The sequence below is a fragment of the Grammomys surdaster genome, unplaced genomic scaffold, assembly GCF_004785775.1.
Source record: "Grammomys surdaster isolate TR1022 unplaced genomic scaffold, NIH_TR_1.0 234, whole genome shotgun sequence".
Lineage (NCBI taxonomy): Eukaryota > Metazoa > Chordata > Mammalia > Rodentia > Muridae > Grammomys > Grammomys surdaster.
The window spans coordinates 1,412,448-1,440,062 of record NW_021604679.1 but is presented as its reverse complement, the minus strand read 5'-3'; the positions used below and the strand labels follow the sequence as shown (position 1 = coordinate 1,440,062).

Genomic DNA, 27,615 nt, shown 5'->3' with positions numbered 1-27,615 from the left:
CAGCTTCCACCGAAGTCACCTTCCTTGGAGCAAGACACCATGACCAGCCAGTCTCAGGGGATCCAACAGCTCCTGCAGGCAGAGAAAAGGGCCAAGGACAAGCTAGAAGAGGCAAAGAAGAGTAAGTGTCACCCAAGGGGCTGGTCAGAAAGTGCAAAGGGATGCGGGAAAGGACCCCTGGCTTCCTTGTCAGGCAGACCTGTGTGTGAACAGTGCCAATACCACTTTCCCAGTAAAAGCTTAAGCCATGAGCAGGAACTATGCAGACGTATGTTCCACATGCCACAGCAGGAATGGGTTTTTGTTAATTGGACTGAAGGCTTTTGAGAGGCCATGTGCTACGTGAATATCTCCAAGGCAATAAGGTTATAAATATAGACTTAAACCTACCTCTGCATCTTCTTCTGCACCCCCGCACCTCAGTTGGCACAATACTGTGAAATGGTGAAGAGGCATTCTGATCAACTTTCTGATCAAGTCCATCACTAGGCAGTAACTGTCTTCCTCTTCCTTGTGGTGAATTAAGTTTCCTGAACACTCAGCCACGTAAGCAAGAACAACAGAAGACTCTAGTGGGAGTGACGGCAAAGGCAGGGAAGGAGGAAGATAAGTTAAATCAAATTGCTCGATGCTTTTTGAGCAGCTGTTTCCAGTTCCAATAAAATGCAATAACATTTACAGTTTGTTTTCTCTCTCTAGATAGCTTTTACATCCCAACATTTTAAACATTTCTGTTTTAGTCTCATTTGCTGCCTTCTGATTTAAATATATATCTATATGTTTCCATGTGTCTTCGATAAACTTTGACTTTCTTCCTACTCTCATTGACATGAACAGTATAAGTAAGGCATCAATATTATTTCTAATTCATGAATGCAAAAAATTGGGTTTTATGATTTGCCCAAGGTAATCTTTTAAAATCAAAACTATGGCATCGGCTATCATGCTCAGTATTTATTTTGTTTACTTTTCACAATGATCTTTGTGGAAAAAGAGGAGATGATGTTAAGCAGCATTTCACAGTATGCTCAGGGTCACACAGAGAAGGCTTGAAACAGACAGGAGTTGGACCAGGTCTCAGTCTGCAGCCAGCTCCTGAACAATGCAGTATAGACAGTCCATATAGTTTTTGTTCCCCAAGCCAAGATGCATGTTTTTCCAGGATTCTCTCTCCTGTCGTTTACTAATATGTAACAATTTGAAGTGTCATTCATCTTCAGCATATTTCCTGCTTTGTCTGCAAATAGATTCAAAATTGGATAGGAAAGGACCTGTGGTGTCTCCAAAATGTTGCTTATGCGACTTTTGGGATATCAGACAGAAAGCAGGTAGACAGTGTTCGTTCCCTGATGGTTACAGTCACAGTAAAACCCTTCCCCTTTCTTATGGAGAATTGGTTTCTGAACATTCATTCATGTGACCACCAACAATAGAAGAGAAGTCTCTAGCATGGTGATAGCAAAGACAGGGAAGGAGGAAGACACTTGAAACCATTACTGACACTCTACACCCTTTTTCTGTGACAAAACCATGCATGCAATTGCAAGAGAGCGTGAATGTAATCACGTTATAGAAAGCCAAACAGTCCAGAGCTTACCAATTTAAACAGTATAGAAAATTCTCAAGCCTTATATTCAAATATCTCTACTCTCATTTAAAATGTCTGGAATTTCAACCTATTATAAGATACAATAGAGATGTTATCTTTGCTCCAAGGTTGGTACTGGGCACATACACGATCAATATTATTCTGATCAATATTATTACCAACTCTACTCAAAGAGCTTGAGGAGAAATATCACTAACTATTCAAGTTGTTTATGAGTGAGTGCCACTAAGGACACTGTGCCTTTGAGTTCATAGTGAATATAAAAGTCAAGCGTCTTCTCCTCTGTCAATGACTATGCTGACCTTGGGAAATCATTCCTCAGAAATCATATTGAAACTGCATATTATCTGTGCTCCAAAAAAGCCATTTAATTTTTTTTAAATATTTCTTTTTTTTAATTTATTTATTTTATTTATGAGTACACTGTAGCTGTCTTCAGACACACCAGAAGAGGGCATTCAATCTCATTATGGATGGTTGTGAGCCACCATGTGGTTGCTGGGATTTGAACTCAGGACCTCTGGAAGAGCAGTCAGTGCTCCTAACCACTGAGCCATCTCTCCAGCCCCAAAAAGCCATTTAATTAACTGATACCTTTCTCTCTCTCTCTCTCTCTCTCTCTCTCTCTCTCTCTCTCTCTCTCTCTCTCTCTCTCTCTCTGTATATACAAATTTATTTTATATACCATGTTTTGGCTCATGAATATCCAAGCCAGTAGTCACCCCAAGAGTTATTAATAACCATCTAATCAGCCTATAATAGTAACTGGCACAGATTTTAAAACAATTTGAAAAATATATGACTCTCAGCACTGGTGAGCTAAGACTTCCAGAGCATGTCCGGATGTCCTCTTCATGCCATGAAGAGACTTTGACATAGGTTGCAGCCAACAGGGCTGTTTTGCCCCTCCCTGTCAGCAGGTGGCAGTTTGATTACAGCAGCACCAGCCTTTACTCAGTTCTTAAGTGATCTGTGACCAAGAGAATTACCACTGTACACGCTCAGTGTGTGGCCCCTTCTCTCATGTTCCCGTAGATTTTATTTCATTCATTCAGTTGGGTGACCATTCATGTGGTACTGTTGATATAGCCTCATGAGTAGACCTCAGTTTTTCCTTAGTGAAGTACTTGGTGCGTTAAAGACTGAGTGAATGCCAGTTCAAAAAATACAAAGGAAAAACAGAGACACATATAGTCATCATTTAATAAGCATATATACATCATTTTCCCAGAAATTTTTTATTTGAAAATGTAATATATAGGCAGAACAGAGATTTGGAGTAAAGTAGATCACCATCTCTTTCTTACATTTATTTGAAAGTCAGAAACTCAAAAAGTTGCTTCAGTATGGTCAGTGAGTACACTTTCGTAAGAAAGAGAAACAAATAGGAAAGGAGGAAAGAAAAGGAGAGAGAGAAAAAAGTAGTTAGCATTATTTACTGTTTACTGTTTTAGGAAAAAAATCTAAGAGCAAAGAGGTTATGGCATATATATATATATATATATATATATATATATATATATATATATATATTGCTGGAAAAACATTAAGTTAGCCCATTAGACAGGCCTGACTTAGATCCCAGCAAGGCCATTACATAAGAGTTTATAAATGCCTGGATGGGTGTAGTTAAAGGACTGTAGACATGGTACACCAGGAATTCTCCCAAAGTTGGTGAGGCCTGTCCCAAGCATCTCTCAAGGCCCTCACTGGAGACTAACAAGATCCTTTGAGGAGAACAGGCAAGGATGCAGAACAGATGGAAGAGTCAAATTATAAGGGAGCAGAGAAGAAAATCCATCCACTGGAGTGAAACGTCTGTATTTCTTGATGTAATATTTTGAGTCTCTGTGTCCATACAAATATATTTTGTGTGGCTATAGTTGTCTTTACAATCTATACACGATATTTGAAGGACAAAAAAAATGTATACTACTATATATATTAGACTGCAAACAAGGTATAACTGAATATATAAATATATTTTGTTTTTCTACCTATTCTAGATGTATAGTCCCCTAAATAGAAATGACAGGGAAATGGTGTAGAATGGAGGAGAGCGATCTTATCACTTCTGTTTAGCCCTACTGTAAGGTTAGGAACTACATTTCCTATGCAGGGAAACCTTGACAGAAGATGGCTAAGCCTACCATGTAAGGCTCCGATGCATACTCTTACCTGCTACAAGCCATGGTGCTTGTAAAGGGACATCCGGCTTAGTGTGCTTTGCTGTACTTAGAGTCAACATTTGCTCTATAAGTGTTCATTAATCAAAACAGAGCCGTATGTTACTCCATAAGAACTTACGCTTTTTTACAAGGGAATGTCATAGACTTGCCCCAGAGGTCCAGATCTAGGCATTGAGTAGAAGTATCGTAATTGAATCAGAAATCCAAAATACCAGCATCAACAGGATGGGCAAGAGACTTGTCCGTCTCAGAAATAAATAGTTTTGTGGCATTTACACCCTTGCAAATGAGAATACTGCAGAGTTCCATGTGCAGGTAGCTCTTTTGAAATGTCCCCATGCATGGAGTTCAACATCATACAAAATGCCTGTATGTTTAAACTATTTTATAGCACATGCAGATGACCTTTTACAAACACCGGTCACCTGCTTTTCAAGCTACAGAGAATGGCATATGTGTTCACTTAAAAGCTATAAACCGCATCATATGATGTACACCAAAAGTTATGGTAAACACTTAAACATTTACATCTGGATATGAGAAAGACAGAACAATCAAGGACATTTTAAACCTTCCCTGGAGCTACAGACAATTAGAATGTGTAAAGGACAAACCCTCCTGCTTTCTACCATGCTCAGTCCTCCCTGCAAGGAGTCTGGTACAAATCCAACTTCGGCTTCTTAATGACTGCATGGCCCCAGCAGGTCATTGTCCTCACCTGACTGTGGCCACTTCCTCCATCTCAGAATACCTCTGGGAACAGTACCTCCTCATGATGTGGTCTCGAGTGAGTAACTGAGCAAACGTTTGCAAAAGATTCTGAACTTCCCTCCCCATAGCAAAGGCCCAGGAAATCTCATCCATTAATAGTACTCCAAAGAATAAACAGAATTTCCTTTGAAAGAACCTCAAGAAGTTGATCTTCATGATCTTCTGTCATCCGAGTCTCTCAGTGAATCATTGTGATGCAATATATACTTAAGAAACATCTCTACTTTCTACTTAGGTAACATCTGCTCACACAGCCCTCCAGTCTTGCTCTTGTAGGTATTCCACTTGACAGTTTTTGTAAGGCAGCAAATCTCTCATTTGTTTCCAAATCTGAAGGTAATCAGGTTTTTTGAACAAGCTCCTTTTTTTAATAAAATCTCCACTCTGAAACTAGATGTTTTGGTTTGTGAATACATGACTTTTAATAAACCAATAAAATAAAATCCGTATATAAAATTTCATGGCCCTGTCTTATATACTTTGCAGGCCTGTAAATACTTCCTTTTCCTTTATGATTCACCCACTAATAGAGTACTTCTTGAGTATATTGTGTTCTCACATCTTTGAGTAAATTGTAGGAGACACCAGAACGCTTTTGTCTAGTACCAGCCTTTAGATAAATTTAATCCAAGATCTATGCAGTTTTGTCATAATTTTTAAGAGAAAAATATAACAAAAAGAAAAGTACATTAAGGCATCAAGGAAAATAGAGGTGAAGGGAAAGACTCAGATGAAGGCTTGGTAGCAGTCATGGTCACCAGAAATGGCTTTGCTGTTTGTTTCGTTCGGTGTTTCTTCCTGACAGCTTGTTTATTTTTCCATTGATTTTAAAAATTGATGAAAACAATAGCATTTTTTAAATCAAGAAGGATTTGTCATCATATTAACAAGTTCCACAAACGAAGGGTATTTCCTTCCAGGTATTTTCTAGAATTGCTCTTTTTTAAAAAACTTATTTACATTTCAGATGCCTTCCCCTTTCCCCATTTCCCCTCACTAGAAATCCCCTATCTCATTCCCCCTACGCCTTTTTTGCTTTTATACCATTTTAATTATATGCAAGTATTAAGATCAGTTCTAGGTTGACAGACTAGCAATACAATAGATGCAAATAGTCAAGGAACAAGCACAACAATAAACCCCAAAAGCCAAAGAGCAAGCAAGACAATAAACAAAATTCCGGAATGCTCCCGTGATCACTGTTTCTAGAGGCTTATCAGGATGATCAAAATATCTGAGTCAACTTCTCTGTCCTAGCCCAAAGTCATTCTCATGTCTGAAGCCTACTTCCTTGTTCTAGAATTGCTCTTCTTTGAGCATGCCATACTTCCTTCCTCAGGATCTGCTGTGCTTGATGTCCCTTCGCTCCAGTTGAAGCCTGCCCTTCAGGTAGCTGCAGGACTATTTGACTTACTCCTATGCTCTCTTGCCATTTGATCCAAAAGAGCCCATCTATCTTAACCATAACGTCTCACAGTTTCTCTCTACCCTCAGACTCCTGCATTCTTCTTAGTGTTCAATATCCCTGTCGTGTTATGTACATATTGTCTGTGATCAGTCTCCTGGATTATATTCAGAATTCAGACAGATAATAAGGTTTGTGAACTTATACTGCTATACCCAAAGATCTACACTAGTGCAAAGATTCACACTAGATGTTCAGTAATACTAACCCAGTAGGTGCCTCATTTCAGTTCTCTGTAGCTTGTATACTGTGAATCATATCCTCTTGTCTCTTTTGCTTTTCCGTTCTTTTCTACTATATGCCTGTTCTCTTCGTTCTGTGTGTTCTTCTTTGATTTCTGCCCAGACACCATTGTCACAATTAGCACATACAAAGACTTTGATGACCTACATGTTTATCTTCCCTCCCCATCCATCCTCCTGAATTCTGTTTATCAACCCTTGGATATCCCCAGAGGATACTTCAGGAGGCTCTCTAGTGACATTCCTGGACGTGTCCTCATATCAATGTCTCCCATGTAAAGGTATTCAGAACCACCTAGTCTTCACCCTGCGCTTCCTGAATCTCTTCTCCTAATCTTCAAAATGACTTGGTGTAGTACATGATTATTTCAATATGGATGAGAAAAAGATTCAGAAATTCTAAATGACTTTCTCATGGTTTCAAAGTTTTCAGTATCTTCTTTGTGATTTCTACTGTGTAATTCTGATTCTCTCATGAGATGATAGAAAGAAACCCTATTTTTCCATAAGCAGGGTTTGCCCTGGTTAATCTTTTTTTTAATTCTTTCCCACACATTGGAATATCACTCCAATATGACCACATCCCTTTTCCTCCCCAGAAAACACATTACAGGGTCCCTCTGAGTTAAATTACTGGTTAGATATAGAACAGGTCTGTCTGTACAACAGACCAAATATGGATAAGTGACTGACTTTACTCAGGTGGAATTATTTACGGAGTCTCCCAAACTAGCTTGTCCTTTTCTAATTCCTAGATTGGCCTGTCCACCACTCAGCTGTCCAGACACCCTCTGTCATTCTTATGAAGCTCCTAACCATTCTTTGTGTAGCCCCTGATGGAGATGTCTGTTTAGATCCCTGACTTAGAAAGTTAGCATAAACATGCAGAATGGTGGCATGGGTTGAGGAAAAGTCTCTATGTTCCACAAGCCTAAGATGTTCCTCTCTATAAATTGTTCAATGATTGCAGAACAAATAGAAACAAGATTTATGTGTCATTATTTTTCCCAATAGGATCTTATATGTTCTTTGAAATTTTTTGATATTTGTTTGATAATGCTTTTCTTGGAAGCTGAGGCAGGATGTACATACTTCCATACGATGTTGAGTTAATAGCACCTTTTCCATGGCAAAGACCATATGCGCTGCACACTTCTGCATTCTCTGTGTCTGGCTCTGTGCTTATATGGCAGGTAGTCAAGAATCACCAGACAAAGAACTGGAGACTAAAGGCAACCCTTCCCTCTGGATCCACTCTGCAGCACCCTTTTAACGCTTATTTTATTTTTTTTTATTGGATATTTTATTTACATTTCATATGTTGTCCCCTTACCCCATCCCCCACCCACCCGGGAACCCCCTATCCCCTTACCCCTCCTCCTTCTTCTCTGTGGATGTAACCCCTATCTACCCCCCGACTCCCACTTTCCCACCCTCAAAATTCCCACCCCCTGGGGCGTCCAGGCTTCATGAGGTCAAGGATCTCATCTTCCACCTATAAAACATGATACATACAATGAATATATTTTCTGAGCTCCAAATCAGAACTCTTATCCTGGTAATTCTGTGTATCCTTGTAAGTACTGTGGGCCTATAAATTCCACTGTTATATTAAAAAAAAAAAATCCAGGTTGTCCCATGCCCTCATCTCCATGTTAATAAAGAGTATATTGGAAATAAAAATATGAACTTCTTTTAGTTCATAGGAACTGTTGTAATAGTTAAGAAATAGGTATACTTCCAAATTTTGGTCCTCTTCCCATAGACAGAGAGAAGCAAGCTAGAGGTTAGTACGCGTGGATTTGATGCTCGCGTTTCGCGTCACCTCTAACTGAAGCATCAGCTTTAGGCCTTCGTTTCTTCCACTGGGTTAAAACAGGTGTAGCGTATGCAGGCTCTCACACGGCGTCGGCTGCTGAGTCTATCCAGAAAATTGCTGTGCCAGCAGTGGTTTTCCTGTTGACTCTCCTCTGTAATTGAATGCAAACCAGCCGGTGACCACGGCCACAACAGGAGAATCATAGACCGGCTCCAAGCCCATCGCTGTGTGATGGAGCCTCTTAGGGCAGTGCTGGACTCTGCTCAGGGGTCATGCACACAGAGCTTTTCCTTTTATTGTCGTTTTCAAAATGTAACTGAGTCACAACTTTGAAACCGGTAATTTTCCCTATTATGGGATGAAGGTGGGGAGCAAGGATATTTTGCACCATTCAATCTGTAAGGTAATACCAGTCATCACTAAGAAAATATTAACATATATTTTGTATTTTTGTACTGATGTTAATGAGAAGATGTAACAAAGGAATTTCTGTGAGTGCGATGTCTACTGCCAAGATCTGCTTACAGCCATGAGGTCTCGAAGCATTTATGTTATACAAATGTCAGGAAGCATTAGCCAATAGGCAGAAGGCAAGTCATGCTGTGAGTGTTTCACCAATCCTTCAGCATCAAGGCAATATTAATTTCCATTAGACTTTATACTTAAAGTGAGTGAAAACAGGGATAATTATCTATCCTGAACAAGTGTTACAGTTCTACCCAAATGCAGAAGGTAATTTGTAACTCCGTGACTCAGTCTTTATTCTAAGTATGTTTTCAGTAACTACCAAAACAACTCCTGCCTAGCTAGGAGAGAAGCTTAGAAGCCATCTGCTCTTAGCACAAATGCTACAATGATACAGGTGGCAGATAAATGTTTATATTAACTTTTTTTTCCTGGTTGTTTCAGTGAGATGACTCCACAGGTAAAATCCCTTGCCTGGAAGGCTGAATTTGAGTGTGATCCCACACAAAAATGTAAAGAGAAGACAAACTCTACAAAGTGAATTGTCTTCTGACATTTATACACACAGAGACACACAAACACACACACACACACACACACACACAGAGAGAGAGAGAGAGAAAGAGAGAAGAGAGAGAGAGAGAGAATAAATACAATTAAATTTTAAAAATTCCTTCTTGCTACTTAATGAGTCCGTATCTAGTTAAAACTGTGTATAGTATAACAGTTAACAAAGTTTATAACCTGAACTTAAGACATGATCAGAGAATAAACCATGTCAGATAAACAAAGATTACGGCATCTAAAATGGCAATGATTCCGAGGGAAAAAAATAAAGTTCAGAGTTTCTTTAAAGTTTTAAAGCTACAGAGAATTTGTGCCTGGCCCCCAGAAAGTGGAACCTGGTGGGGACATGGTGGCCATTAATATCAGTCTCTTCTCAAAAGAATGCACCTCATGTGCATGACTAATGGTCCTCACTGCTGTGTTTGTAGAAGACTTTCATCTACCTTGTCTTGTGGCTTAAGGCTTACACCTTTGCTCTTAATAAAAGGAGAGAAGGCTACTTAGCTAAATCTCCCAACCATTAAAAACAATTGGTTTTACAGCCTCTTTCAAGTCCCCCTCTGAGAAAGCTACCAGAAGAAAAAAGAAAAAAAAAACTACTTTGATGTGTTGTGGGGCTTAATCAGACATTCTAAGGTAGCAAATGGGAAGAAAAAAATCCCAATAAAATGCTTTAAAAATTGAAAGTCATTTGATAGAGTCGGAGCTGCAGTCTGCAATGATTTTGGAGATCTGCCAGCGCTAAATAGGATCCAGTTGGTGTGGACTGAAGGATGCCTGGCAACTAGTCAGGACAAAAAAATTAAAAAATAAAATCTGACCAAATGATGTCTTTTTTGAGTAAGTGACAGCTAAAAGCTGTTCTCTAGCTGTTACTGCTGTGGGTATATGGATAGATATTTTACATTAACATGTAAGTGTGAAAGAAGGTTATCATTCTGTGCTCTAAAGAATCCAATTGAAGAAAAGAAACCAAAAATAATTGAATATTATTTTAACGAAGTTTGACATAACGAAAAAAAATTTTTTTAAAGGAGGGCAGAGGGGAGATTCACCAATGTACTTTAAGAGAGAAGTCTTTTGCTGGCAGCCTAATTTGTGTTCTTTAGAAGATGAATAAGCTACCTTTAATGGCTGAGCTCTCTCTCCAGTTCAAACGTTTATTTTTTATTACTAGTTTCTGAAGTGTGTTTTTGTCTGTGAGCTTGTGCCAGTGAGTGTGCACACTCAGATACAGGCAGTTGGAACCATTAGAAATTAAATCTGGGAACTGAAATCGTATCTTCTGCAAGACCAATACCAGTGCTTCAATGAAGGTCGCGGGTGTGGTGATGCACACCTTTAACACCAGCACCCAAGTGGCAGCTGTAATCTGAGGCCAACCTGAAGTACAAAGCAAGTCCCAGGCCAGCTAGGACTTCATAGTGAGACCCTGGATCAGAAAGATAGTTTTCAAAGTTACTTCTGTTGCGGTTAATCCTCAGGAAAAGGAAAGCGACTGAGGCAAGCTAAGGAAGAAGCCGTGGCGGAGACGGACCAGTACAGAATGCAGAGGGAGAAGGACTTCCGCCTGAAGCAGTCTAAGGTGAGCAAGACACTCCGGCACCGCATCCAGTTACTCAGACGAGGTGTCCCTGTGTGTAAATGGTGAGACAGAACACTAGAACAACCTGCTGGAGTTCAGCAGATACAGTCCAGCCAAGGCTGAACATACGGCTGACTAAGTCTTAAACAAGTAAGTTACTGACTTCACTTTCATGCATAAAGGCCACTCGGTTGCTATCTGATATGCAGTGAACATTTGTGCTCACATCATCAAACGAACAACTGAAAGGGTTGAAGTATTCTTACCACAAAAATGTGTGTGTGTGTGTGTGTGTGTGTATTAATGTTTAATAACAGAATCAATGATCAGTGAATACTATTCCGACTAAGGTGCAGAAGAATTTGTTAGACCAACTCTTTTTTAATGGAGCCAAGTAGATATTTGTCCTAATCCCAGACTCAGGAGGTGGAAGCAAGGGGATCTGAGCTCAAGGTATCCTGGCCCTGTTTCGAAAACAAAGAAAAAAAGAAAGCCCATACTATGTCCTTAGGGTTCCTTGACAACTGGATACCTGTGTTTAGTAACTTTATTCATTTAAATATAAAAAAAAAACTGGCTTTTTTTTTTTACACTATCATTCTTAAGTGTATGCAGCTTGAAGTGAAAGGTAGGTACATGATCAGGCTGGAGAGATGGCTCAGTTGTCAAGAGACTTCCCACTCTTTCAGAGGACCTGAGTTCAATTACCAGCATCCCGCAGCTCACAACCACCCGTAACTCAGCTCTAGGAGATCCAATATTTTTTCTGGCCTCTGCATGTATACACACACATATAAATAAATAATATAACAAAATAAAAAATGAGAGCATGACATTTTCAGAACGAACACCATGCCATGTTGCAAACAGGTCTAGAAAAAGCACGAAGTTCTATTTATCAAAGCTAAGTTGTGTGACATATTTTTGCACCATTAAAATAATAAATATAATACTATTCAGAAACCTGTCATTGCAAACCAAAGCACAAGAGTTTAGACAGCTTCATTTACAACTTTTATTTTAAGAAATACACGAAGAATTCATGGAGAATTCAGAAATTAGAGCCAATTGTAAAAAGAAAAAAAAAAAACTTTCCCGGTAAGTTCTTTGTTCAAATAATTGTCCTCTTTAGAATAGGAACATATAGCTTAGTGGTAGAGTGTTTGCCCAGGAGGTGTTAGACTCTGAGTTCAGTTCTTAGCACACACACACACACACACACACGCATGCACACGCATGCACACACATTTACTTACTTTAGGATATAGTGGGAAAATTAGAAAAATAAATTTTTTTCTGCTAGTGTTCAGAAACCAAACTCCTAAGCTCTTATTCATGCACATGGGCACAGCCCTCATGGGGCTTATATTTTTCTGCATATTTTTAAACTTTTCTACTCTCACTGCACTTACTCTTCCCTTCCTAGGGAGAAAGAGCATCTGACCTCCATGGGATCTTTACTCAGTGTTCCCACGCCTCACAGCCCTCTTGTGTTTAGACACGCTCATCTTTCTTTATCCATGCTCAACAATTAGCTTCTCCTCCTGACCACCTTATTTAAAGTGACCTCTCTTTTAAAAACAAATGAAAATAGTATAGTCTTTAATTTTTCTTCATAGCATTTATGATATCATTGTATATTTGCATTTATTGCAGTTGTCCACCACTGCAGACTTAAAAGTCTAGAAATTATGGGTTCTTTGTTGTGTTCTCTGCTGTTTCCTTAGATTTCCTACGACTGCTCCATAGTAGACATCCAAGAGGCCCTTGTCAGAATAACAAATCAGTAAGCATTTCCCTGTGTTCATTATCCTTGCTAGTGAAGCCTGTCATGAGAATGGCGTACTAGAACAGAGAGGGCAGCCATCTCCAACAACAGCCTGCTCTGACTACCTTCTGTAAGTGCTTCTGATATGACCACTACATCTAATTTTACAGTAAGAACAAAACTGACCATAATTTTAGAAACTGGCTGTTTAAACCTCATGCAACGTTATTTCACAGGAAGGATCCAATGTAAATCTTACAGGAGCTTTGCTCTCTGCATTGGATGATAATGCCTCATCACTCTGAGATTAGACTTCCTAGCCAATTTTACAGCTAAGTGATCAAAAGTGCCCATGTGAAAGTAACCATAGCCTGTACTACATCAAGCATAGCATAAACTCATTAGAGCAGATCTTCCCTCACATGGTCTTCTGGTGTCAGCATCTTGTTCTAGCCCTTCTTCTTGAATATTACAATCATAAAGGACAGTATCAAGTGTCTCACCATGAGCATCAAGATGTGAAAACTGGCACACTCTTTAGTAACAGTACTCTTGGCTCAAATGTATCATAGCATGCTATGGAATAACCAACTTCTGATTCATAAAATGACTCAATTGTTCAGGCTTTGGACTATGTGGGGTATAAACGACAAGAACTGAGTTTTCTGTAATACAAGAGGAGCATCACACTTCCGTAATATGTACTGAGCATAGGCAATACTTTGACAAGTATCCATCTTACATGTTTTTACGACATAAGACTTTTAACTGAATCTTTGTAGAATCCCACTTAAGACACTAAATTTAGGGAAAAACTCATTTTGTGGAATTGTTTTGTTAAGTAGTTCTCAACTATTTTAAAACAGAATTGACTATAGGCAAAGTTTACTTCTTATCACTCATCTACACACAATTCCTTTGATCTAAGGTCATCTTGGCTCTCAAGGACTGTAGTGTCTCAGAATTACACTCTTTGATTTGATGTGTTCTCCTGGTTCCTGGCATATAAACAGAAAAGAACATAGACCCAGTGGTCTGAATTGTGTTTCATTTCAAGCTTAGGACTCAGTAAGTTTCTAGACTCTAGATCAATGGTTTTCCTCTTCCTAATGCTGCTACCTTTCAATACATTTCCTTATGCTGTTGTGACACCCAACCATAAAATTATTTTCAAGGCTAATTCATAACTATAATTTTACTATTGTTGTAAATATCTCATATGCAGAATATTTGATATACATCTCCTATGAAAGAGTCATTTGACCTCCCCAAAGTTGGGGGAGGGTCACAACCAACAGGTTGAGAGCCAGTGCTCTGAAATTGAAGTGACTCACCAACTCTGCAGCAGAAGTCAATCACTAATGCATGGCTAGAATTGTATTAAATACAAAGCTTTTAAAACAGAAAGGAAATTAAAAACTCCCAAGAAAGGTCAAGTTGACTGGGGATGTAGCTTAGTTGGTAGAGTTTTTGCCTCACATGCATGAAGTTCTAGATTCAATTCCCAGAACCCACAGATGGGGCACAGTGACACACATGCTGTAATTTCAGCACTAAAGTGGTGAAGGCAAGAAGAAGAAGAGGCCAAGGTCATTGTCAGCTACATATCGAGTTTGAAGCAAAGATGGGCTACATGAGAGCCATTCTTAAAAATCAGAAGAGGAAGAGAGGGAAGGAGAGGGGGAAGATAAGAAAGAGGAGGAGTGGCTGAGTTTAGAGCAGTGGCTGTCAGCCTTCCTAATGTGTGACTCTTTAATACAATACGATTCCATATGTGCTGGTGACCCCCAAACACAAAATTATTTCATTGCTACTCCATAACTGCAATTTTTCAACTGTTATGCATTGTAAATATCTGTGCTTTCTGATGGCCTTAGGGGACCCCATGCAAGGGTCATTTGATTCCCAGAGGGGTCACCACCCATAATCTGAGAGAGAGAAATTATGAGCAAACCATTGGCTTTTGGAAAATGATAACTCTCCCAGTGTTCCGCTGCAGCATTCCTTTACATTGATACAAGAAAGTTCTTTGTTACATTATATTTCTGTCAACTAAGAACTTGATATGAAGATGCTAATAGGGATGGTTATTCTTCACATCCAGGATCTTCATGGTCTTGTTTGTTCCCAGAAGAAAGAATTCTAGAAAAAAAGAAAAAAAAAATCGCACCATAAAGTAACCATCCAAAATATGCTGAAGTTTATTAAATAATTCAATTTAACTGTTTTGATCTGGCATATATTCAAATAAACCTCATAATTTGCTTTCATAGATAATGGGCTCTCAGAGCCACCTCTCGGATGAAATAGAAGAACAAACACTAGAGAAGATCAAAGAACTGAACGGAAGCTACAACACATGTATGGAAAGCGTGGTTAAGCAGCTGTTGAGCATGGTGTGCGACCTGAAACCAGAAATCCATGTGAACTACAGAGCCACCAACTGAATGTGCTCCAGACTTCCAAGTCCATCGCGTTCTGTTAATATGAAGGGACTGCAACTGTGCACCTGAAGTTTACTATAAACTTTCAGGTCACGCATTGCGTGTATGGCACAGAATTAAAAATTAAATAACATGATGTAATTTCTCCTGGCAATGTATGATGGGGCTTAATATGAAGCAAGTTAAGAAAGGGGACAAATTTGATTTTTTTTAATTGGTTGTTTTATTTATTTTCATTTTGAATCTTATCCCCTTTCCAGGTTTCCCCTCTGCAAACTCCCTATCCTATCTCCCTCCCCCTGCTTCTATGAGGATGCTCCCTCACCCACCTACCCACTCCCACCTCACCACCCTAGCATTCTCCTACACTGGAGCATTGAGCCTTCCAAAGATCAAGGCCCTCCCCTCCCATTAATGCCAGATAAGGCCATCCTCTGCCTCATATGCAGCTAAAGCTATGGGTCCCTCCAGGTGTACTCTTTGGTTGGTGTTTTAATCACTGAGAACCCTGGGGAGTCTGGTTGGTTGATATTGTTCTTCCTACTGGTTTGCAAACACCTTTGGCTCTTTCATCCTTCCCCTATCTCCTCTACTGGGGTCCCTGTGCTCAGTCCAATTGGCTCAGTCTGATTATGCTCAGTCCGGTTGGCTGTGAGCATCCACATCTGTATTGGTCAGGCTCTGGGAGAGCCTCTCAGGAGATAGCTGTATCAGGCTCCTGTCAGAAATACTTCTTTAACACTTAAACAGCAAACAGTCACTCCACTATATTTTCACACTTCTTTTTATTGGCTTAGAAGAGGATTTATTGGGTGTTCTTCTGATATAATAATTTTTAAAAGAACATAATTTTGATCCTTAGGTACCTCTGAAATGAATATGCCAGACTTTAATTAATTAATCAATGAGCAAATCATGTACTTCATTGTCAGTTCAAAAGGCATTTCTAAACTGTCTGTGAGAACAGAGACAGAAACAAATGATCTTACAAGTCACCTTAGAAGAAATGGAACTGATCACTGTTATCCCTGCCTCACTTCAAGTAACACAATGCCACTTTGTTTTAAGGACATTTTTGAAAGAAAAAGTGGTCATCTAAGAGTGTAGATATCTGGGTAAACTCTGTAGTTTGTAAAAAAGTGAACCAATAACATAAAGAATTAGTATGCTATCCTGGTCTCCGTGTTAAATGAGCTACATTCCTGAGAGCTGGTTATCTTGTTAGTTCACTTGTATAAATTATCTTAGGCCTAGTGTGGAGAAAGTTAGTTCCCTGCTCATAATGGTCAGTAGAGCCCCAGAACTTGACCTGAAGTTGCCTAGGAAACAGTGGTAGCCCTGGCTTCCTTCTGGCAGTGTGACACCAGCGTATACCCCCCGCCCCAGGAAGGTTTCTAAATACACACCCTTGTGCACTAGCAGTATTGTTGGATTTGGTGGGTTGTTTGTTTGCTTGCTTGTGGTTTTATTTTTAGTCAAGTTCTCACTATGGAGTTCTGACTGTCCTGGAATTCACCCTATAGATCTGGCTTCACTGGGATCTGCCTGCTGTGCCTCCTGAGTTCTGGCAACACTATACTTCTTCACAGTACTGGATTTTCAAGTACTATATGTAGACTAATTTTAATTCCTGAAGTTCATAAATATTGTTATCATTTGCAAATAGTTTAAAATCTCAGAAACAGTCAATGTTATATTTAAAATTGATGAGAAAAACTGAAATTCCGTTTGATTCCGTACTTTTCCAATGTCATGAATAAAGAAAGCTAATCAAGTTAGTTTCTGGGCTTTTGGTGATCATTCTTTTTCCCTTACAAGAAAAATAGCATATTCCGTAATAAACAGAAAATTCCAAAACATTCAAAAGAAGCCTGTCTCTGCTGTGTATATTTACTGTCGAGGAGGACAGACACCTAGTAGAGCTGATCCTGTTTCCCTGTGAGGAATTTCCACTTTAACTCAGATTTGGAGAGCCCACGTACGGAGATGGGAGATGGAAGGGAGGCGAGATGTGTAGACTGTCGAGAGCTGCCATTCGAAAAGTCACGATGTGGACAGTTCTGAGCACAGCTTGCGGTGTGCATTGCACGGCAAAATTTAACTGTCTCTCTCATTGCGTGTAAAGTTTTAAAAAGCCAATTTTTTTGCATGTGAAAGCTCAAGCATATTATCTTAAAGACAGGCTAGCAAATTTCTGAGCTGACACAAGATTATTTGGGGGGCGTAAACACTTTAAAAACACATCAAAATTAGCACCTGGCTTTTCTCTCAAGCAAGCCGATGCCACACAGAGAAGGAAGAAATGAGACTTGGCAAGCTGCATCTGTCCTGCATGTGTCTGTTGTTCCACACATCCCACTGGCAAATGGCTCATTGTCTCTGTAGCTGTAGCTCAGGCCCAGAGAATGCAGCAGAACTATGAGGTATCTCATAACACTTTAAGATTTGATTCCACATTGGACCAGTTTGTAAAACGTGGTGTTAATGGTAGCAACCACTTACAGCTTTTCCCCTTCACGACTTGTAGTCTTTGTTAACTTCAAGATGCCTCTGTCAATCTTAGATACTCTACTGCCAGGAGTAAGTGCTAACGCCAGCATCCGGCACTCTTAAGTAGCTCACATATTTTTACATTCAAAACCGGTTTCATATCTTTGTCACTGAATGACTCATTTTCCCAGAACTCTCACATTCTCACAGATGGTACAGCTGCCAAGTTTTACTTTATTTACATATGAAAAGATTTCATGTATTTCAGAGATAACCCACTTTGCTGCAAGCCTTTCCAATCACACCAAAATCTCTCTCTCCCTCTCTCTCTCTCTCTCTCTCTCTCTCTCTCTCTCTCTCTCTCTCTCAGCATGTACTTATCCTAAAAGGACTTTTCTCTTCACACAGTTCTCCACGGAGAGATGAGTAATTCTAAGCATATTTAGCGATTCTCTATCCTTGTTGTAATCCTTTATGCAGACAATACAAACTGGAAAAAGACTCTGCTGAGTTCTTATGCATCTTCACTACACCTGAAAATGAATTTGCTCAACTGGCGATAAATATCAAGAGCAAACTGCTTTTCTCCATATTAGCAAGCACACACAAAGGCAAGAATTAGCCAAGGATGGTGATTTTTGTCTGTAATGTCGGAACAGGGGAGGACTGGGAAGCTGTTTGGACTACACAGTAAGACTGTGCCTCTAAACAACATAAAAGGCCAAACCTGGCATGGGTTAGCACTGTCATTGTTTTGTAGCTAGGAAGAAGTAGTAGAATACTATTGGCCAAATATGTAAAGCCACAGCCTTGGTTTATCCTAGAACATTCTAGAACTAACCCAGCCTAGGTCAACAAAACTACATACTAACTGAAGTAAGTATCCAGAATATTCATCAGCTCCTAATTGATAATCAATTGTGTTTTAAGCTCCTGAGTTTTACCCAACAGAACAGGGTGAGGATCGTCTTGACTGCTGTTCAATATTTAAGTAAAACACCACGGCAGATGTGTGACTTGGAATCACATACCCTCAACAAGTGAGTGTGGGTGGGAGGTAGGGAACAGAAGTCATGCATAGCTGAGAGAGTGTAAAAATCATCAGAGACACAGTGCTGTACCGTGAGGAAGACACGCATTAGGCAGGCTTGGGTTGGCATAGGTTACAACTTTCACAGGAAAAGGAAATTTTAAATCATATCTATAAACTAGTTGAAATTCAAGGTCCTATTTGACATAGAGAGTAGAGAGAGGACATTTTATAAATGTACAGTGTTTTAGAAGGAAGACACATAGCAGTCAGTTCACAGGTGTAGTAGCCTCACACACAGGTAAGGACACTTACACTAACAGGAAGTCCATTATGGGTGTGTGCTGCTGAGTCCGTGGCTCAATAGTGTGAGAAGATGAGAAAGTACTTGTTGAATCTAGAGTTCTCAAATGCAATGTGAGAGAAATGATAGCTGAGAGTGAACGGAACCTTCTAGAGACAGCCAAAGAAAGGAGTCCGATTTAGAGAGAAGATGATTATGGCAGATTCATAAAAGGATCACCAACAGTGTTGAGTGCCCAAACAGACAGTACTTTATCCTCCACTAATTGTGGTCATGATTTGATTCTGCCTCTGAAATTGAACCAGCATCATGTTTTTGATGTGAGGGTGGGAATCTCGGGTGAAGGCAGGAAGTAGGCAAATAGTCTGCCTGCTTCCACCTCCAGACTCATCAACAAAGACCTCAAGTCACCTTCCTCCAGTACTAAAATCAGGCCAGAATTTTTCTAAACGAAACAACAAATTCATCGTCCTAAATAAAAAGAAAATTGTATTATTAGAAGTCACATACTCGAATAAAATACATATAAGCCCACGCATCACTGAGAGTCAATGATTCTGCTTTATCAAGTCTTACACTCTCCTATGCCCTGTTCTCAGATCCACCTTCTCTTGAGGCCAATTAGAATTGCCAATGCAAGGAAGTCCTGGTGCCATGCATTTCCTTTCTTCAAGAAGCAATGAGAAGTACTTCCTAATGACTTAAATAGCTCAGAAATCTTGCAACATGAACGTAGTCATTACTCATTGAGCCTCAGTGATTCCATTGAGCCCACTGAATCCTGCCCTATCACATCTCTGCTCTACAGCTTGTATTCTTCATCCCAACACCCCAGAGACTTGAGTTTTCAAGAGTTTAAAATTAGTTAGACCTTGAATGTACTAGGTTCCTGGTATCCTCAGATCGACTAAACTCCTACTTTAATGTTGCAAGCAGAAGAAATTATTCTTATGCCTTTCGCTGAAGAAAAAGAACAAGGTAAACTGACTCATAATGTCTGCATTCATAGATATGTGGCTTAGAGTCTCTATAATCAGAATGAAAATTATTAAAGAAAAAAAAAAGGCTGGTCTGAATTTGTCTGTTGAAGGAGAGTGTAAGGTAGGAAGGGGCACAGCCTTACTGGAAACATTCCACAGTCAGTATATTTGAAGAACCATAAAATCTCTATGTGTGTACACACACATGTGTGCTTCTTTGTATGCATATGTATGAGTGTGTAAATGTGTGTATGAGAGAGGGCGGAGGAAGAACGAGGAGGGAGTGTACATGTGCATATACTTCTATCTGTATCTGTTTCTTTTCTCATTTGGGACACGGTGTTGATATGTAGCCCAGGCTGGCCTTGAAGTGGTCCTGGCAGGTACTGGGATGGTAGAAAGGGTGTCTCATTTTTAAAGTAAGCTCTGCTGTTTCTTCATCTTCAGGTAAGTAGAATCCAAAGAAACAGAAGTTGAGGGGAGCCTGTTTTATCATGCTAGCACTTCCATTGAAAAAGCATTAAAACTGTTAACTTGTTATTTTTATTAACGCGCAATCAATTAATAAGAACATATGTGTCCCACAAGACAGGTCCCGCAGATATTTAAATAGAGATTCCAGTGAACACGAAAACCTTGCCAATATTCTGAAGCTCCGTTTCCTGGTGGAATTCACAGTTTGCTGTCACAGTTCAGAAAGATGCTTTCCTAAGCACAAATGTAAATATGTCCAAACACCCTAAATAAACCCATCAGCTCTGAATGTTATGTGAATTGAAGTCAACACAGAGAGCATCGTATGGTAAGAGCGCTGGAATCAGCAAGGCTCTGATTGTGCTGATTGAAACTTTCAGAGACCACTGCTTTCAAAAAGACTTTGAAGATCAAGATCATATGTATCCCACAGAAAGGAAAGAGAAGCAATCGAGAGGTGAATGCAAATCAACTTGAAAAACACTCTCACCCTCTCCATGGAATGAGTATTCCTGTCTACTCTGCATTAACCTGTGCAGTTCTCATTCACCTGTCTGCTAGGGGTGGGACCCTCCAAAAGACTGCACTATCTACAGCGGTTGCTTGTGAACTGTAAGCATCAAAGCCAGTTGATATAAGAAACACTACTTCTCTCTCCCTACTTCTCTCTCCTGGAGTTTGCCTTCATCACTTCTCTGCCCAGTAAATCTCATTGGCCCTTTAATATTTCTTTAATGTGTTCGTTTCCTCTGGTCACTAGGAAAGCTGGATGTGGCTTACGGGGTGGCTTTGCAGATCTTTCACGCCACTTTGCATCCTACATGGCTCTATGTGTCATGTCATGTCATCCATACTGGCAGAAAATGACTACTATTCATCACATTAGTTAAAACCTAACTTGATGCTTAGAGTATGATACTGGTAATCAATTAATGAGTGGATTTAATGTTGCTCACTCATATCCAGTGGTTATTGTTATGGTACGATGATGTCAGAGATTAGAAAATGCCAAACAAGAATCTTACATAGTTAAAACGTACCACCTTCTTAGAATCGCCAATTGTTCTTCTAGATAACGTAGGGAGGAGCTAGACAGATCACTTACTGGTTTAATGCACTTACTGCTCTTGCAGAGGATCCAGGCTTAGTTCCCGGCACCTATGTGGTGGCTCACAACTGCTTATAACTTCAGTTCCTGGAGAAGCACTCTTCTGGCTTCTGTAGCTACCTACATCCATAATCAGGTACACACCACACACACACATACACACACTCACACACACACACACACACACACAAATAAATCTTTAAAAAACAAGCAACAACTAAGAGACCTAAAAAAAAAAAAACAACTGAGCGTGAGTAGGGGTGCATATGGCGCTTGGTTGAGAAGGAGGGCGGCATGCCCCATTCAAACCATCTGATGCAGATGTAACTGAAGGATCCTAAATGAGGAAGGAGGCTCACACTGTTAAAAAGCTCTGAGGTGGTTACAAAATGGCTTTTATGCCATTGTAAGAAGTGTGTTCTTCGTTTGTAATGGACAGGGCTCCAGCGAGGGTTTTAAGGAGCTTTAAGTAGTTTCAGTTAACAAATGCAACCCTCACATATCTTGCAAAACAGGGCAAACCTGGAGATAAGGACTTTGAATTGAAGGCTACACTAGTAAGCCAAGTGGGTGCTAAGTAGCATCTTAGCTACAGCTAAGAGCCAGTTGAGAGATGATGAAAGGTAGAACTGGCCTCCTTAATGGGGCTGGCTAAGTATGCAGAATGCCCAAGAAGAGCACATTTTAAACAAAATGAAAGGACCAAAGTCATCAAGAAGAAACTGCCTGCCCACAAGGACTAACCACACGTAGTGAACAGGACTTCGCCTACATCCTGGATTGCTCACTCCAGGGAATAGATGTACCCAATTTAATAGGAACAACTATTATTCATTTCCCTGATTTCAAGCAAGGGTATAACCCTGCACAGAAGGCACAACTAAATTGAGACGTTTCTAGTTCAACATAAATGAGCTTATAATGAATCCAACATCGTTTTTACCTCCATCTCTTCAGGCTAGAATCTGGATCATAGCTCAGCTTCCTGTCCAGTTTAGTCTATCCCAGTGTCTTCATGCTTTCTACCATAGGCCGTTATATTCTTTCTTATATCCCTTGCCTACCCTCAAAAACAATGTAAAAATGGTAAAGTCAACTAGGAAACTTGGAATGTGTGGCAGGTCTGTGAACTGCCCTTGTAGCTTCTATGTTTTCATCTTAACACAGGATACACAGCTGCCATACCTCACACATGCAAGCGGTCTCTGCTCTATCCTGAAGGCAACTAGTTACACAAACACAGTCCCATTTTGGAAAGCATAACACTCCAAGCATATAATGGGTTTTATCTTTTCCTTGGATATCATTGAGGTCAAAGGATACATGGTGGTCCATAGTGTTTATGATGGAAAATCTTTGGATACTTGTCTTTCCCAAGTCTTTTCAGCCACTCCTTCAAAGAATCCTGCTTTGAAACCCTGGATAAGATAGGCATCCACCATCTGGTCTTCTCCTGGAGACTCCCTTCTTACTCTTTCTTCTGTTGCTTATGTCATTCCTATGATTATCTCAAAGTAAAATTATACATACATATATATATATATATATATATATATGTATATATATATATATATATATATATATATATATATATATATATACATATATATCCACTGTCCCAGTTTCTGTCCCCCAAAAGTATTATGCCCTATAATCAGTTTGTGGAGCAGATATTTACCATTCTATTGCAGTGGCTTGCAACCTTCCTAATGCTAGAACTCTTTAATACAGTTCCTCATGTTGTGCTGACTCCCAACCATAACATTATTTTTTTTGCTACTTCATAATGTAATTTTGCTACTGTAATGAGTTGTAATGTAAATGTCTGTGTTTTCCAATGGTCATAATTAAGCACAGGTTAACATAATTAAGCACATAATTAACCACAGGTTGAGAACTGCTGTGCTCTAAGATGCCAGTCCCTATCATGGGGTGTTATAAGTAACAAGACCCCAACCTTAAATTACTTATACGACACAACTTCTTAGAACAGCCTACAAAAGTTCATTTGCACTGAAGTTGTTTTAAAATTCCAGAGAAGAACGGACACCTTGAGTTCATACATTCTTAAAGATGTGAATTTGGGATAGCAACCATAGTGGATGTAATTCCATGGTTCTGAGGTGAGGCTTATGATTGTGATAAAGGATGCCTAGCTGTGGTTGGCTGTGGCACTCCAGCATGAAACCACCATCTAAGCAAACTCTTTGGGTTCAAACATCTGATACCAGAAACAATCTCAACACATCCAGCCTCAGAAGTCTGGCAAGGGATCTTTTTTTGTTTTTGTTTTTGTTTTTGTTTTTGTTTTGTTTTATTTTTTTCTGTATCTGGCCAGAGAAGTGGTAGCAGGCATTATGGGCAGAGGAGACAGAACAGAGAAAAATGAAAAAAAAAAAAAAAACTTAGAGATATTTTTAACCTCACTAGAGGCATGTCAGGGTTAGAATAGACCAATGGAGAAGAAGCAAACACCCTTAGACTGAAGAGAGGGAAAGCAGTTCCTATGTGTGGGTTTTCCATATACCAAGCAGTCCAGTTCTTTGAAATCATGAACTATCTTAGACTCAGTCAAAGTTGAGAAAATGTAATGCATGTAGTCAATGCAGTCAAGCCGGTTCACAAGGGGGACTTTTTGTATAATGCAACTGAAAAAAAAAACAATAGTTAAGTTAAATGAAGCCTCATCTAGCCATAACATGGAGAATCTATTAACAGGCATGTCACCATGACAATAGCTTATTTTCTTCTTCTCCTCCAACTGTGGTACAGGCTTCCTCCATGCCCCCAGAGGAAGTATGATTTACTCTGCATCCTAGCAACCTCCAGAACTCTATCCTAAGCTGTCATAGATTCCAAGGGTCTGACAACTAGTAAAAGAAACAGGATCTGTTAATTAGCACAACTACCTAGGTGAGTATTCAAACCAAGTGGGAATTTGGGATAATGGACAGTGAGGCAGGAGGTGCTGGGAAAGTAACAAGAAAATACACACAAAGAGAATGAAGGGCATATAGGTAGAGATGCTTAGGCCTGATGTTTCTATTTTAACATATTCTCTGACCCTCCATCTTCTTGAAATAACATGAAAAACCCACCTTATATAACAAATGAAATACATCCAACAGAAACACTAAGCTGAAATGTGTGTGTGTGTGTGTATCACTACTGAGTCTCTATTGTGTTTCAAAGCAATGCATAGCATAGGTAGACACTCACCAAATATTTGTTGAAAGGACGAATGACTGCATAAGTGAACATGTGTGTGTGCCTGCATAGAATTTGACTTGCTTAACCAGCCAGCAAAAGTGTATAAATTACCTGAGCATTTGGGTCTCGGGTTTTGTGCACTCTTTCTTAGGGTTCCCTTGGGTATGATGAAACGCCATGACCACAAGCAACTTTAGAGAAAAAGAGTTTACTTCATCTTACACTTCCACATCACATCCCCTTATTAATGGGAGTCAGGGAAGGAGCCCAAGCAAGGCAGGAACTTGGAGGCAGGAGCTGATGCAGGGGCCATGGAAGAGTGCTATCACTAGCTTGCTCATCACAGCTTGCTTAGCCTGTTTTCTTATAGCACACAGGACCAGAAGTCCAGTGATGGCACAACCCACAGAGAGCTAGCCCCCCTTCCCCACGGATCATCAATCAAGAAAATGTCTCATAGGCTTAGCCACAGGCCAATCTGGTGAGGGTATTTTCTCAGTTGAGGTTATCTCAAACTGACTCCAGTTTATGTTGAGTTGATATGAACCTAACCAACACACCCTGGTTTGAGTCTTGGAAAGGAACCTATAAGGAAGCTCTTGTGGTACATCTGGTTCACACATGATTACAGGGTAACTCCCCAAAGCCTTAACACCCTGTGTCTGGCATTTACAGGGCAGTAAAACTGTAAGATCAAGATTTGTTTAAAAAGATTCTCACACTTCTTCCTCTGGGAGACTGAGATAAGAGGAATCCCATCTGGAGGCCATCCTAATCTACATAGGGTATCTGTAACCAGCCTGGAATACACAGTGAGATACTATCTCAGAAAAGCAAAACAAACAAATGCAAAACAGTAAACAAACAAAATAAACAACACTCTCTAAGAAATGGAAGTTTCTTTAAACCTAGTAGTTCAGTCAGGAAGACCTGCAGCAGAATACAGACAAAAGCTAATGCACCATTGACCAGGCTGAAGGCAAAAGGTACACAGCATAGCAGGAAGGCCTCTGGTGTTTCACTTGGAGAGTTTCCTGTGGGCCACATCCAGACACTTGAAGACATGAACCAGAACCCTGGACAAGGGATGCCCCTGATGGAGGTTATGGTGCCATAGTTCTGGGGCACCTGCCTGGTAGGGTGCTTAGCTTGCTGATAGGTGGTGCTGACAAGAATCTTATGGTAAAGTCTACTCTCTTATGGCACTTGAATTTGTCTTCTGTGGTGAGTAAAAGCTTGATTCTCTTGCCAAGGTGATCACAGCTTGAGTGTGGTCATCATTCACAACTACAAATTTCTATTGGAAATAAGGGAAAACAGACAGCTGCTAATTCATAATGAAAACAGATCATTACAGGGTATGTGGCATATTGTTTTTAATGGTTAGCCGGAAAAACATAGGCAACTACTGTAGATGTAGTCAAAGAAACACACATGTTCTCAGATTCAAAATTTGAGAAAGTACTTTTTCTGGTAGGAATGGTTTACAGGAAAGATCTGCTCATGTGTTTTAAGATAAATGAAACTGATAGACCATTTTTAACAAAAACCAAGAAACACTATGATATTCTTGTACCATTCTTCTGTATAAACACAGGGATATACAACAAAACCCTACTTAAATATATGTGTAAGAGAATCTTTTACAGATGGTTCAGGCTATTGATATTCTTAAAGAATTAAATGCCCAGTGTTCGTTACATCTCTTGTAAAGCACCGTTGTGTAGTAATCTCACCCTTCACTCTTGGCTGCATTGCTTTTGATAGAGCGTTATGAGGAAACATCCAATCCACCAAGAGAGGGATGACAGAGCAGAGAAGCAGTTGCATTCACATTCAGGCTGGTGAACAAATTTGTTTATTGAGGTTAGAGGAACATGGGGACTCAGAAGCAGCTGTAGCAGAGAAAAGAGCCACACCAGCATGGGGTCTAACTCACCAAGGCTAGATCACTAAAAGCCACCACAGACAAACTTGCACTTCCTGTGAGTTCTAACACCACCCCCTCCCAAACAGCTGCAGAGCAGGAAGGAGCTGCGGCTGAAGTCTCAGGTGAGGGTTTGCTGACACCAAACCCCCTTCTGTGAGAGAGTGTTAACAGGCCTGTTGCCATTACCACAGACCCGCCTAACACGGTATTAATTTTGCTTATTTCATGGCCGTGACTTCAAGGTCCTGATATTCTGTCAGTTACCATGGTAAACTCGGCTCCATGGTGTCAGGCAACAGTGATTGATGTCTGACCTAGAGGAAGTATCTGTCCTTGAACACTACACTTCCCCATACTTTCCTTGCTGAGCAGCCTTGACACACATGATTATTATACTAAACGGTAGAAAATTCAAAACTGCTTTGGTAAAGGTCAGGAGTAATAGAAGGGGACTTATCTCAGCACGCTTTTCCCCCAGAGCTGAAGACTGAACTCAGCTTTTCACTTGATAAACAAGTGCTTTCCCACTGAACTAAATCTCCAAACCCTCATCCCAACACTTTTATTCAACACAGTATTGTATATATTGACAATATGACAACTCTATGGTATGGTTAAGGGAAAGAGTTTATTGTAGATGTGTAAGGGGAAGTGGGCAGAGAGAACAGCCAAAGGCATCTAGAAGACTTTAGAGCAGGGGGAAGAGAAAGTAGTAGACCAAACAGGGCCAGCAGACTGGATCTGGTTATGGAAAAAGCAGAAAGATATAGAGATAGAGGAAGACAAAGAGCAGCCAAAGAGAGACAGAACATAGACAAGACAGCGGGATTATAAAGAGAATTAGTATCTGGGGTGGAGGAAAACCATTGAGCTGGCAAAACTTATGGTACGGAGGGAGGTGGGAGGAACTAGGGTGCCAGCAAGGACTTTGACATGCATGACTGATACTGGTGATACTGAGTGATGCGTTTATAAAAAGATCAAGAGAGGGGGATATGCCTTGGTGGATGAGTGGTGAGGTGTCAGGAAAGGAGGTGCCTGGGCAGGCCCATATGAGGCATCCCTTCTCCCTGAGGGTCCAGCCACACAACAGTATAGTATAGAATAGAGTTTATTCAGGGCATGGGGAGGGGAGTTAAAAGGGTAGTAGAGGCAGAGAAAGGCA

General features: G+C 40.1%; 1 protein-coding gene across 1 annotated transcript; it reads left to right on the top strand.

Moving 5' to 3' along the window:
- The first annotated feature begins 39 nt into the window (after positions 1-39).
- On the top strand, positions 40-15,199 carry Atp6v1g3 (ATPase H+ transporting V1 subunit G3). Its single transcript, XM_028773816.1, is given in 3 exon segments — positions 40-125; positions 10,586-10,712; positions 14,754-15,199. Coding segments are annotated over 3 exon segments (387 nt in total). The 3' UTR covers positions 14,928-15,199.
- Positions 15,200-27,615: the final 12,416 nt, after the last annotated feature.